Genomic DNA, 14128 nt, shown 5'->3' on the forward strand with positions numbered 1-14128 from the left:
TTTTTCTGGCTCTACAATAGTTTTGTTAGACCTCATTTTCATGTCTGCTATAGCACCTGCAATTTCTCAGAAACTCCTTTTCAGAATCCACATATGAAAACTTGGACAGTACCAGGCCCTTGCCCACACTTGTCGTGGTGCCCATCTACCTGTTCATTCCTGGTACCAGCCACCTTCCCCGGCCAGAACTGAGTCCACTCACACATGCATTCCCCTACGTGTTCCGGGGTAAAGAGAACAAACACGGGCCTCTCGTCAACACTGTGTGGACTTCTCTGTCTGACCTGGGCAGCCTCAGAGACCCCCTGGCTGACCAGAGCAGAGGCACAGGCCAGGAGGTGGGGTCTCCTTGCCCTGAACCCCTGCTCAGCTACCCCTAGGAGCTCCTCCTTGAGTTACTGCCGGTGTTTGCTGCCTTCAGCCATCTGATGCTGATGCAGACGTGGAGTACTCGAACCATGACAAGGGACTCCAGGCTGGTGAAGCGGGCCACGGGCAGAGACGAGCTGAACGATATGAAGTGAGGGGGGTCATAGCCAAGGCCCAGTTTCAGAAAAGCTGGAAACCTCCTGACCGCATGGTCCCTGCCCCACATGCGTGCCACCTCAACACTTACCTGGGGCCTTCAGTTCAGCATCGATGAAGGTGAGCAGTTCCTGGCAGATGCTACAGTAAGGAACGGGCCAGGTCAGGAATCGGTGGTAGGTTTTGGCTGCTTTCAGAAGGAGATCTGAGTCTGGTGGGAAGTGTGGAGTCTGGGATGGAGAGGGAGTGGCAAGCAGAGAGGTCCGGGTGAGAGAAAGCTCACTGATATTCCAGAGCAGACTCTGCTCCTTTCTGGAATGTTCCACAAAGGGCACACATTTCCTGGCAGCAGTGTGTCCCGGGACGAGGGCAGGCAGAATTGAAAGTTACCCACAGGAATTGAGTTACAGATGGGCAAGATGGTGCCCAAGGATGTCTCTACTACAGGGGCCTTGTTTTCACCAAACATAACAATTTACCAAATACACAAGAGGGCCTCTCTGAAAAGCTGTCACCTTGGAGGTCATCCTAAGTGGTGCCACTGCTGCCACTCCTTTCGAGGAACGGTCTTCAGTGCCTAAGCCGCCTTTATTTAAACATCCTCACGAGAGGCCAATGTTTATTCTTTGAAGTGGACTGACTCAAGGTAGTACTTGGAGTCATTTGATGCCACCGGTCTGGTGAACAGGGGGTGACGGCACTGGGGGAAACTGACCACTCCGGTACAAAAGGAGGTGGACATCACATGTCTTTAACAGAATCTCTCCTGTGGTTTGTGAAAGGGCTGTGACCACATCCCCTCCGTGGGTGCCCAGATACTCCAGGCATGAGGGCGTCCACGTGGAGTTACTGGAGGCCTCTCAAATGGCTAATCTGAAGCCATCAGAGGGGTGACACCCACCTGAAGTGTCACTGGTGGACAGTTTCTCTCTCTGTGTGTTTATCCTCTGAGCTGTGAGGGCTCTGCCCCCTCCACGGAGGCTGCTCTTCCCTCCCCTCCCCAGCCTCCCCCAGCCTGGCCCAGCCGGGAACTTACACAGAGGACAGTGGAGGAGAAGAGCAGGGCCAGGGGGGCGAGGAGGTCATAGGTGCCCTTCTCTTGGACCTGTGCGGGGGACAGGAGGGGGGAGGCTCGTCACAGGTGCACAACCGAGCACTGCTCTCTCCTCTATTCCTTTCTTTTCTTTTTCTTTTTTTTTTTTAAGTGAAAAGTAATGTAATCACAAGACAAACATTTAGAAAATAGAAGTAAAAAAAGAAACACCCCACGACATCCCCCTTCCAAACTCAGCCACAACTAATATTTCAGTGTACTTCTCCTTACACCATTTTTCTCAGTATATTTTCCTCTGCAAAGTTGTCATCATTGGGTGCATATTTTTACGCTTCATGTCTTTTACATACAATATTATAAATGGATTTCGGTTTTGCTACTTCATCTCTAAGACCATATTTTTCCCCCTCCTAGTTATATATTTATCTATTATTTATGTTGTAAATATGTGTTCCACTTTGTTGCTGGTCTTTGAATTTTACGGATTTTTTTTTATGTACGTAAATTACAAGTGTTAACTTTTTCCTTTATGGATTTTCGCTTTTGCATGCAAGGTTCATGTAAATATTCATATATGTTTTTTGTTCTTTTCTTGGAAGCTTCATTTTCTTAAATTTAAACCTTTAATCCACCTAGAGTTCTGTATAATATGAATTTGGAATCTCACTCCATATTTTTGGAAACGTTTAATCAATTTTCCCTAAACCATTTAATAAATTTTACCGATGCAATTTTTTTTTTTTGGCGGCTCTGCAGGCTTGCAGGATCTTAGTTCCCCAACCAGGGACAGAACCCGGGCCCCAGCAGTGAAAGTGCTGAGTCCTAACCACTAGACCACCAGGGAATTCCCTGCAATTTTTTAATATATTAAATTTTTGTTTCTACCCTTGGATACTATCCATCATTTTTATTACCTATATAATACTCCTTCTGGTAGATCTCCATAATTTATTAGCTTTAGACACTTGAGATTATTTTCTTGCTATTTTAAGTACCTGTGCAGTGAAAATCTTTGTGCACACTCCTTTTTCTATAATTTGGATTATTTATCTTGGATAGAGCTCAAGAAGTGGAATGAGTGGATACAAGACTATAAACATATTTATGATCTTTGAAATGTATCGCCAAATTGCTTTCCAAAAGAATTTTGCCATTTATAATACCGTGTATGTATGAAAGTGCCATTTCACTACACCCTTCCCTGCATTGGTTATTATAATGTTTTTGTGAATTTGCTAGGCAAAAGCTGTGTCATTATGGTTTTCATTTACATTTATTTTACTATAACTGAAGCAACATTTTCCATATTGTTTAAAAGTTCTATTTATTCTTTTGTGAATCATCTCTTTGATAGAGCTCACCCACCACACCACAAACAAGCATGTATAGACACAATTTAGAATTCTTTGGTCAAAATACTAGTGGTCTCCCAACCCATTCTGGAATTCATGGGTGTTGAAGAAGCAGAGAAAGCCCCACCACCTCTGCTGTGCCTGGTGACGGCAGCAGGATCAAATAGAATTCTCCTTCATGGTCCTGAATAGACCATGTGTCCAGTACACTTGCTGCTTGGCCCCTTCTATAAAATCCTCCCCTGTTGCTATACAGTAGTTGTTCCTTTATATTTGGGTTTATAAGATAAGCACTTCAGAGGTGGTTTAGCTCTTCTGAGTTGGTCTCCTTGTGATCAGGGTATAAAAGCACCAGGTAAATGGTGGTGCCAGAATTGAAACCTTGGGTGTCTTGATAAACCAAGACTTTTTTCTTAGAGGTAAAGGGACATCTGAGAAAGACATGTGTTTCCCAACTCAGTCACGTATTTAAAAATAAAAATAAAACATAAAAGAGCCATTCTCTTTAGGGACTCGTGCCTGTTCTGGAACCCCTGCCCAAATCAGGTTTGTTTTCTTGTTTTTTTAAAAAAATTTTTTCGGCCACGCGGCATGTGGGATCTTAGTTCCCCGACCAGGGATCGAACCCATGCCCCCGGCAGTGGAAGCGCAGAGTCCTGACCACTGGACCGCCAGGGAAGTCCCCCAGATCAGCTTTAAACACGTCCCTCTTCTGAGTCATAAAAGCCTGTTTACTGAACTGTTAGAGGAGGTCTCGGTTTACCTCTCCCATCAGTTTTCTCTTTTGCATCTTTGTTCTTCTGCGTCTTTTGCGGGAAAGGAATTTGGTAGCATGTCCTCCCTCCCTTGTAATCGACACCTTGACTTACAAGCAATGTCTGTCTTAGGAAGCAGATTAAACTCGGGACCCTGGCTCACCCAGCACATGCTCATAGCAAAAGGACCACGCCCCTTCCTGAGGCCTTCAATCCACAAACACCACCGAAGCAGAGAACTCAGGCTGCCCGTGCCTCCACCAAGCCCCCTGGTGGTCCAGGCACCCCAGAACGGACATTCTGTGGGGACCTATTTCTCGACTCTGTGAGGCTGATCCCAGTGCTGCCCTTCAAACCCAGGCCGAGCCCTCACCTCGTGGGTTTTCTGCAGGATCTGCTCCAGGAGGATAAGGAAGTGGCCTGGATCCCTGCTCACCAGCTCCTGCAGGCTCCAGCAGTTGAGACACAGCCCAGCTGCAAAGGGAGGGAGAGGCCAGGGGTCAGTTGTGGGTTGGAGGGAAGTGGCAATTCCTGGGGCTGCACTGGGGCATTCCCTTTTGAAGTAAGAGTCTCAGGAAATTCTGGATCCACACACTCGACTATTATGCCCCATCAAGATAATGATAAGTTTCTTCTTCCTGCATAGACAGGAGGCTCAAGAGACACAGCGAGGGGCTGGGATCTCCCTTAGAAGCCAAGGACTTGCCACGACTCTGCTCCCTGTGCCTCTGGAGAGCACCAGCTTTCCCACATCCTCCGAGATGCAGGGAAGGGGCACAGAAGCAGAGATCGCCACCCCAGGACACAAGGCTGAGTCTGCAACAGGCATGGGACCTCCCGGAACTGCTGGGCAGTGGAGCCCGGGCAAGGGAAGCGCCATTCACTTCTATCTCGAAAGCTATGAGGAGCACTTTGTCACTCTGTAACTTCCCCAGACTTTCTCATTTTGTCAATCTCTGCTTCCCGGCAGTCAGCATGGGTAAACTCCCCCCAAATTAAAGGGGCAGTCACAGAGGTCTGTGTGTGTGTGTGTGTGTGTGTGACGGGGAATGAGAACAGTGGGGGTGGAAGTGGCCCCCTCATGTGCACGAGCTCCTTCCGAAGTCCTGCAGGCCCCAAGCAGTGTGTTCATATGGTCACAGGTTTTAGTAAAATTTGCTGTAGTTAGATATTTTTATACTCTTTGACTTGATGGCCCCTGAATTCTAGAGGCTTAGTCTCATTAAAACCTGGGTAGGAGGCCAGAAGGAAGAAAACTGCCATTTAGTGACCACCTACTATGTACCTCTAAGGTGCCAGGCCTTTCACACATCACCTCCATTGAATCTCCCATCCCCCACCTTGGGAAGGTGGTTCCTGCTGTTATTATTCTCATTTTACAGGCAAGGCAGGTGAGTCCTGAGAGGCTAAGGGACTTGCACAAGTTCCTACAGCCAGTGAGAGACAGTTTTAAGTCAGATCTGCTTAATTCCAGAGGCCAAGGAAAGCCTCTGAGAGGAGGTGACATTTAAGTTGAGACCCGAATGAGAAGGAGCCAGCTCTGCATAGTTCTGAGGGAAGAATTCCAGGCAGCAAGTGCAAAGGTCCTGAGGTAGGAAGGAACCAGTTATGTTCAAGGAGCATGGGTATCTATCTCGTGGGGTAGTCAGGGAGGCAAGTGAGATGTGGAAAATCTTTATGAGCATAAGGAGTTATTAAATTAATCTCCAGCCTTGGAGACGACTGCCCCAGCCTGCAGATACCCCTGTTTCTCAGTCCTGGGGATCATGGAACATGGAGGCCTCCTATTCCCTGAAGTTCTGCTGAGATTCTCCATTGTTCCATGGGGAAGAGGAGGATGGGGCTGTGGAGAAAACTAGAAACCAGGAAAACAGGAGAATTCTGGGGAGAACTGTCTATAAAAACCCAGCTGCCCTTTTGAAATCAGCAGTGTGGCATTTTTAAGCTGGTCCAATACCTTCTTCAGGGAGCTATGCTTCTAGCACATGAGGAGGATGAGGAAGACAGCATGGGGGAAAGGAGAAACTGCCACCCACCGAGGGCGACTCTCCATCAGGTGCTGCGCTGAGCACCTGCCCAAGTGAGGTCCGGGAAGTCACACACACAGGGCTGGAACCGGAACCTGCCAGTTCCGTGCCTGAACCAGTGCTCACCACAGCCCCTGAAGCTCCCTTGGGCCCCAGATGTGCCTCCCCGGCTCCCTGGGACCTACCTGACCAGGAGGTGGAGCGGCGGCTGAGGCTGAGCCCGTGCAAGCAGCGCTCCAGGGCGTGCTGGATGCGGTCCTCCGTGCACGTCGTGGCCCCTGGCTGCATCCTGAGTCATCGCCTGCATGGGGGACAGACACTGGTCAGCCTGGAGAACCCCGGACTCGAGAAGCACATGGCCTAGCAGGGCAGCTGGCAGAGACAGCAGGCACTCACAGCCGGTGCCATCAGCCAGCTGCCTCCAGGGCTGGACCGGCTCCTGGGCTCCTGGCGGTGCCGCTCAGAACGGCAGGACGGGGCATGCCTGTGGCCCAACAGCACAGGCTACGGGAAGTGAGGGGTGGCGGGGGGAGTGGAGAGGTGCGGCCCTCGCCCCCACCCCAAGGCAGGGGTGAGCGGCTGCAACAGCCCAGGGAGTGCCTGCGGCGTGACCAGACCCCAGTGCTGGGCAGGAGGACTTCAAAGGAAAAATCAGGATCACGTGGGGGACTTTCTCTGAATTTCCAGGCCTGTATGCCCCACCCCTCAGGGATGGTCAGGGAGCCTGTTCCTGCTGACAAGGTCACAGAGCTCCCCGCCAGTGTGCCGGGGGCTCTGATGCTGGGGCCCGGCAGGGGCTGCCTTCACACGTGCCAACACCTCCACCCCGCCACACCCTCTGCTTGGGTGCCCAGGCCACAGGCCCCTGGTCCTTTTCTGCCCTCACCTCCACTTTGGCCATTTTTCTTTGCTGTCTCTGAGGCTTAGCGATGTTACCAGTTATTCAAAGACCTTGCTTGGCTTGGTCTTTCAAAGAACCCCCTTCTGGGAATTCCTCTGGGAACTCCCTGGCGGTCCAGTGGTTAGAGGACTCCACGCTCTCACTGCCGAGGGCCTGGGTTCAATCCCTGACTGGGGAACTGAAATCCCACAAGCCACACGGCACAGCCAAAAAAAAAAAAAAAAAAAGAACCCCCTTCCTTCCCCTATCCTACTGAGGAGAGAACCGGGGTGTTTAGCTCAGGCTGGAGGGCTGCTGAGGACGAGATCTAAGAAGGGGCTTTAGCACCAGGTGGGGAACCATGCCAAGGGCCACATTCTGAGAGCCTCCAGCAGGGCCAGCCCAGCTTCACAGTGATGTGTCTGGGCTCCTGGGTCCCTCAGGAAGCTGTGACAGGTAGTGCAGTGCAGCAAATAAGCCTGGCCTCTGGCATCAACAGACTTGGATTCAGATCTCAACTCTGGTATTTGCTAGCCATGCAAATGGGCAATTTCTTTAAACTTTTCTGAACCTCAGTTTACTGATCTGTAAAATGGGTGTGACAATGGTACTAACCCCCCAGGGCTGTTGAGAAGATTAAATGCCACAGTGGATGCACTGAGCGAGCTTTCAAGACACGAAAGTTGGGACTTCCCTGGTGGCACAGTAGTTAAGAATCCACCTGCCAATGCAGGGGACAAGGGTTCGAGTCCTGGTCCAGGAAGATCCCACATGCCGTGGAGCAGCTAAGCCCATGCGCCACAACTACTGAGCCTGCACTCTAGAGCCTGTGAGCCACAACTACTGAAGCCCGTGCGCTTAGAGCCCGTGCTCCGCAGCAAGAGAAGCCTCCGCAATGAGAAGCCTGCGCACCGCAACGAAAAGTAGCCCCCGCTCACAACTAGAGAAAGCCTGCGCGCAGCAACGAAGACCCAACACAGTCAAAAATAAATAAGTTTAAAAAAAGAAAACAAGACACGAAAGCTCTCCTGTTACAGTCTTTGCCACAAGCCCACTTTCCCTTGGGAATTTCACTGCATTCACCCCGTCCAGGCAGATCCCCATGGCTGGCCGGTCAGGCCAGGTCACTGAAGGAAGTCGAGGAAGCAGTGGTCCAGCTCTGTGGAACAGGGGATGGACCAGGAAACCACAAGCAGAAGCACAGAGCTCAGAGCTGAGCCATGCAAACGACATGCAAAGAGCTAGGAAATCCTACCCTGGACCCAGCAGGCAAAACCTCCCACTTCCCCAGCCAGGGAGGAACCAGGCACCCAGAGAAACAGAAGCCCTTTGTGAGCTGCCCAGCATCACTTCACTTCGGTGATATCCCTGGGATGGCACGGGGGTGGGCACACGGAAAGCAGCACGCATGCGTTCATTCTTCCATGGATTTACTAGCCCCTTACTATGTGCCAGGCACTAAGGACACAGCAGTGAATGAAGCAGGCATGCCCCGTGGTAGGAGACAGACAGGGAACGATCTAACAGACAAAGAAAGAGGTCACGGCAGAGGGGGATATACGCTGAGAAGAAACTGATGGTGCTGGGAGGGGGCCGAGTTGGGGGGCCCCCTTCAGGCCGTTGGGAGGTCAGGAGAGCCTCTCAGAAGGGACATTTTAGCTGGATGAGGAGGCCAGGAGAGAAGTGAGGGTGAAGAATGTTCCAGAAAGAGGAGGTAGCAGGTGCAAAGGTCTGGGTGCAGGAATGGACCTGCCAAGGGCTGAGACCTGGAGCACAGGGCCCAGGACGGACCAGCCCCCCAGGTCACCCACCTTCCTGCAGTTGAGGTGGCAGACTGAGATCAGAAGCACTTTCACTGGTGAGTCAGGACCATGGACCTTGGGTGTTTCCATTAGTGGCACCTGGATGTCCAAAGACATCCTTGGGCCCTTCTAGGGCAACTTTCATGGTCACCTTAGGGCCTTCTGTGTGCCAACTCTTCGTGTGCAGTCCAGACAGGGGGTCTGTGGGCCCTGAGCCACACCAGGCAGACGTCAGGCCCCTCCTCCCTGGGGGTGCCGGTGCCCAGCATGGATGCGTGTCCTTGGGCATGAACACTCAGGATGCGGCCTCGCCCTTCTGCCTGCAGTGGCTACCCAAGTGCAAGCCCCTCTTGAGCTCGGTCCTGTGCAGGCTCAGGGCTGACGGCACCCACTGGAGGAGCTAGGAGGCCAGGCACCTTCAAAAGGATGAGTTTGGAGCGTGAATGGCTGGCCCAGACGTCATCAGCAGGCCTTGGTCCCCACAGGTTGATTCCTCCCCGATCAGCCCCCGGGGAGGTGCTCTGAGGAGGAGCTAAGGGGCAGCCCCGGGGCGGGGCGGGGCTGGGAGAATCAACGCCAGAAAAAAATCCACTAGGATATAAAGCAGGACTTCCGAAATCCCAAATGGCAGGTGAGGCCCAACTCGTAAGCACAGAAGGCGCTCAACGACCCATCTGCTAAAGAGCTAAGAGTCACCGTGAGCTGTCAGGCACGGGGGCCGGCAGCCACGCTGGGGGGCTTGCCGGGAGGTACGGGTCCAGAACTGGCACAGCTGCCCGCTCCCCAACCCCCGTCAATACAAGAGGACTGGGAAGAGAGGAGGGTTTGTCGACCATTCCAGAGGGTCCTCCTTTCTCTCCCCAAGGCCAAGGGCACAGGGGCTTAAAGAGAATCCCTTATTCAGACGGGACACCTGCCAGGAGGGGATGCCGCCATTTTGCTCTCAGCGCACTCTCTCTCCAGCCAGCAAACGTACTTCCGGGCTACCTGGGAGCCATGGGCGGCCTAAGAGGAGCGGAAGGGGCGGCTGGCAGACTGCCTGCTGGGTAAGGCAAAGATGTGCGCTCCTCGCGGAAGGGTGGGGGTGGCGGGAGATACTCGGATGAAAAGCTAGCCTTGAGCTGTTTTGTTGATTCTTCACCTGGAGGGCCCCCAGCCGGGTGAGGGAAACGTAGCAGTAAGAGGCCGAAGGTTGGACCACCTTTGGGGGAAGCTGGAGGGAGCGTGGGCACTCTGTGGCACAGAGAGGTTAAACAACTTGCCTAAGGTCACACAGCTAGCAGGTGGCAACGCGGGGAGTCTGGCTCTGCCTGCCGCTCGGCACAGTCAGATGCAGTTACCGGGAGACAAATAAAACTAATTCACGTTTCTACCCCAGCGAGCGCAGGCTCGATTAAGCGAGTGCAGGCGTTCCCCGTTGCCGGGAATCTTGAGCCCGCCATGTCTGTCTATGCCAGCTGTCCACTGCAGCCCTGCCTCCTCCAACAAGAGGACCAGGGTCCACAGAAGCAACAATCTAGGCTGGACCGGGCGATGACCATGGTGGCTTGAGGGGCCCGGTCATTCTGTAGCTCAGAGCGGGGGCTGAATCCTGTGAACTAGGTTTGAAGATCCCTCTGCCCAGTCCCTGCTGCGACAGACAAGTTGGCTGTGTCACAAAGCAGGAATGAGTCACCCTGCCCTATTGTGTCGCAGTGTAACTGATACGAAGGCAAGATGCAAATGAACATCCTCAGGCGACAGCACTTCTGCTGCACCCCTATCCTTAGAGCAGCGTCCCGGGGCTGCTGCGAGCAGCCTGCACAGCCTAAAGGCTGCCCCCCAACACCCGCTCCAGTGCCCGTGGCCCACGCATCTTCCCTTCTCTGGGCCCCGAGCGACTTTCCCATCTCCTGGCCTCAGTGTCCTCTGCTGTTCATTGGAGACGATCAAGACCTTATCCTCAGGCACTGGGCAGAGTTCCCGGTGTGCCCCCCCTCCCTGGCATCCTGAGGCCATTTAGAGCTTGCCCTGGGTCTTCAGAGAGGCTGGACTTGCCCAAGGCGCTGGGCTGTGGGAGCCGAGGGACGGGAGCCTGGCCAGGGATCCTCAGCTGAGCTGCCCTGGGGGTAAACCCAGCACCCCGCGGCTCGCCACCTGGCCCTCTGGCACGCTCATTTCTGTTTGATGAGTCAGTCATCAGCCGCTTCTGGTGACTTGTCAGCAGAACCCCAGTGGCTTTGGGGCGGAGATGAATGGGGAAGAGGTGGCACCTCTCCCTCCCCAAGGATGATGCCTTTTCTCAAAGCCTTGGTAGGCAAGGCCTGGTTTGCCCTGGCATTCCCCTCCCAACCCCCCGTTGCCACCTTACTAAAAGGAGCTCAAGTTGTGAAATTCCAGCTGCTGCCAGGAATGGGAATGCCCCCCGCCACAGTGGGGTAGCGTTGAGACATTCAGCAACGGGGCCTGCTGCCACCTCCAACTTCCTCTTCTGAGACAGTAAGGATGAGTCCTACTGGGGACCCTGAACAGGACACTGAGTCCTGGAGCTGGAGGGGGAGGGGGTTGGGGGAAGGGGGTGCCCAAGGGCAGAGGGAGACCGCCTCTTCACACGTTGACATGACCTGTGATGCAAGACAGGGGTCATCTCCCGTCCTGGGCAGGACTAGTCAGAGGGGCAGGGCCTGCCTGGGTCCAGCTTCCTGATGCAGCCCCCCATGCAGCTGGGAAGAAACCTTCTTTTCTTGGGGGACTTTGTGCAAAACAGCAGAACTGGAGGGTCCACATCTCCTAGGGAGGGAAGTATGGGCCAGGGTCTGGCGGCACCCCGCACTGCTTCCTTGGTGTTCTGGAATATTCCAGGCCCATGCTTTGAAGACTCAGTCCCACAGGTGGACGTAAGAGAAGCACTAAGGCATGTGGTCCTGCGCTGACCCCACTCGCTTCAGTCCTGGGTCACTCCTCCCTCTCTCCCTTCCTATTGTCCTCTGTGGCTTGACCTCCCTTCTCGGTCACCACTCTCCTCCTCGTAAGGCAGAATCTCTTCTACAAACTAATTTTAAAAATTTTCATTTCTAATACAGGAAGGATACAGCAGAAACCAAAGAGACTGGGGTGAGATGGGGGGAGAATAAGGGAATGAGATGGGGGGTGAGGAGGTGCAGCGTTTTTCTGGGGATACCTTCATATACGGCTTTGACTCTTAGACCCATAGCAATATTTTACATACCCCAAATGAAATAAATAAATCGACCAGGATATGGGGAGGCACGGGGGACAAAAATGGGAAACAAACAACAAATTAACTGTACTATAAATGATTAGCATAACCACATTGAAAGGAATGGGGAATACAGGAACTAACTTGAGTAACTTTGGAAAGTAGTATTTTCACTGGATACTGTAAGGCTAAAGACAAAAAGAACCACATACAAATACTGTGTTCTAGTTACTAAATCTGTTTCTTATAGGGATGTGGGTTAAAAATCCTGCAACTTCTTCATGTGTATGCTAGGACTGAACAAATAAGTAAACAGATCACAGATAATGAGAGCCAGTTTCTCACTGCTGGAGAAAGAAGTTACAGATAAGGAAAAGGGAGAAGTCTAGAATGAACCACTTTATGGTGTTGGACTGGAATTGGAGAAATCAGTATCATCTCATGGTTTTTCGTGCATATTCAGATAGATATATATAGAAGTGAAAAAAAGTTGTGTGTGAGCTTGGATTAATATGCATACATATATTTTCTAGCTCTGTCTGCGGAGAGAGCCTAGAAACAATGACTTCCCAGTAACGATGAGCACGCCTAGTGCCCAGACCCTCATTTCTAAATATCATTCTCCAATCAAAGGAACCAGGGCTCCTTAGAGAAATGGCTGATTCTAGGACTGGGACAGGAAGTATAGAAGTTAAACCTGAAGACCTGGAACATCTTGTAGAGTCAGAAAATAAGTCAGTACTTGAAAAAGGATGGGGAATGTCAAAAGGACATGGGAGCCAGCTTAAAGGAGCTTCCAATGGCCAAAGCCAGGACAATTTGAACAACTAAATAATGAAAGTGTTGGATTATAATTCATAGGATAAAATAAATACCCATGAGTCTACACTAATGTCATAAATAATAAACTAAAAAAAGTAAATGGAGGGGAAGGGACAGGTCTTCTTTACAAAAGAATTCCAATTAGTAAACGCGGGAGGAATGAGAGAAATACAAAATGACCATTAGACAAACACCACGGTAATAATTATTGCAGGCAAGATCCACCAATGGATGCTAAAATCTGTGAGTGAAAATCTGAGAGAAAATGAGAGATTTCATGGTCTCAGAGTATTTCCCCCAAGAAACTGATCAATTACAAAATAAAAGAAAACAATAACTTCACAGTGGAGAAATCCAGCACTGCCTTAACTTCATGACCAAACTTAACAGCACCAATAATAAGACATATCAACATCACATATCCCCTGATAGCCTGATATGCTGCACTGAAAGGGACATAACATCACTTCTGTGGGATTCTTGCCAAAAATTCCTAATCACACAATCTAATCATGAGAAATCATTCAAAACTGAATGGAGAGAAATTCTATAAAATAACTCATCGGTAACTCACCAAAGAGTCAAGGTCATAAAAAATAAGGCAAGACTGAGGAACTGTCACAGACTGGAGGAGACTAAGAAGACTCAAAAACTAAATGCAACGTGGGATCCTGGACTGGATTCTGGAACTGAAAGGGGAGGTTAGGGGAGACACTGGCTAAAATCTAAATAAGGATTTGTACCAATGATCATTTCCTGGTTTGGATAACTGTACAATGTCATATAAATTGTAACATTAGGGGAAGCTTGGTGAAGGGTATATACCTGTATCTATATAACCCTTCATATAGTTACATAGCTTTATATACCCTTTCTGTATCTTTCCAGGTGGTTATCCAAAGTTTCACTGCCCTTCATGAACTTGATTTAATTGCTATTTAATGAAGAGTCACAGTTCCTAATTACTGGACCAGTATAGAGCCGGCTGCCTCAAAATCCCCTAATCCCATGTTCCTAAACTGGGGTTGAGAATCTCTGGGGCTTTCAGAGGGTCTCTGAGGGCTTTCTGGAAGAATGCTTAAGCCGTATTTTCATTTCCATGGCAATCTAGGAAAAGTTAGTAGTTAATCTATTCTGGAATATCTTGATAACACTATGACCAAATGTTACCATAAAATGTTGATGTATTTGCATCTATCACCAATTTGGTGTCCCCTAAAAGGACAGGGCATGCCAGGTGTGTTCCTGGGGTCTGCGAGAGCTGCAGGTTGAGCAGAATGAGTTAATAAGTGGAAAACGTTTAGATTAGTGCCTGGTACATAATAAGCATTCAATAAATGCTATCTATTAGCTATCGGGGTGCCTCCTTAACGTATACATTTCAACTCCAGGTGGCTTTGAGATCAGACCAAGAAATAAAACACTCCCTGGATGGTTCTGATGCATAGTAACGTTTTCTATTTTACAAATACACTCACACCCGTATCCCCACCACACACATGCTAGGCTATACACTAGACTATAAGACTGGGAAAGCACCTTAGAGACCATCTAGTGCAACTCTCCCATTCTACAGATAGGAAAATGGAGGCTCCAAGCAATGAAGGACTTGTTCAGATTAGAAAGTGGCAAATCTCATAAGATCCAGCAATCCCACTGCTGGGCATATACCCAGACAAAACCATAATTTGAAAAGATACATGCACCCATAT

General features: G+C 50.5%; 1 protein-coding gene across 5 annotated transcripts in view; it reads right to left on the minus strand.

The window, feature by feature from the left end:
* Positions 1 to 14128, minus strand: part of PIK3R5 (phosphoinositide-3-kinase regulatory subunit 5) — a 73073-nt gene that overhangs the window by 22936 nt on the left and 36009 nt on the right. For all 5 annotated transcript variants that reach the window (XM_036835420.1, XM_036835423.1, XM_036835421.1 and 2 more), the window contains exons 2-5: positions 5899 to 6014; positions 4060 to 4160; positions 1562 to 1630; positions 617 to 755 (exon numbers count right to left, since the gene is read on the minus strand). In XM_036835420.1, coding sequence (XP_036691315.1) covers positions 617 to 755; positions 1562 to 1630; positions 4060 to 4160; positions 5899 to 6001 — 412 coding nt within the window. In that variant the 5' untranslated portion in view covers positions 6002 to 6014. The remainder of the gene's footprint in view (positions 1 to 616; positions 756 to 1561; positions 1631 to 4059; positions 4161 to 5898; positions 6015 to 14128) is intronic.

This window comes from Balaenoptera musculus, chromosome 20 (assembly GCF_009873245.2).
Source record: "Balaenoptera musculus isolate JJ_BM4_2016_0621 chromosome 20, mBalMus1.pri.v3, whole genome shotgun sequence".
Classification (NCBI taxonomy): domain Eukaryota; kingdom Metazoa; phylum Chordata; class Mammalia; order Artiodactyla; family Balaenopteridae; genus Balaenoptera; species Balaenoptera musculus.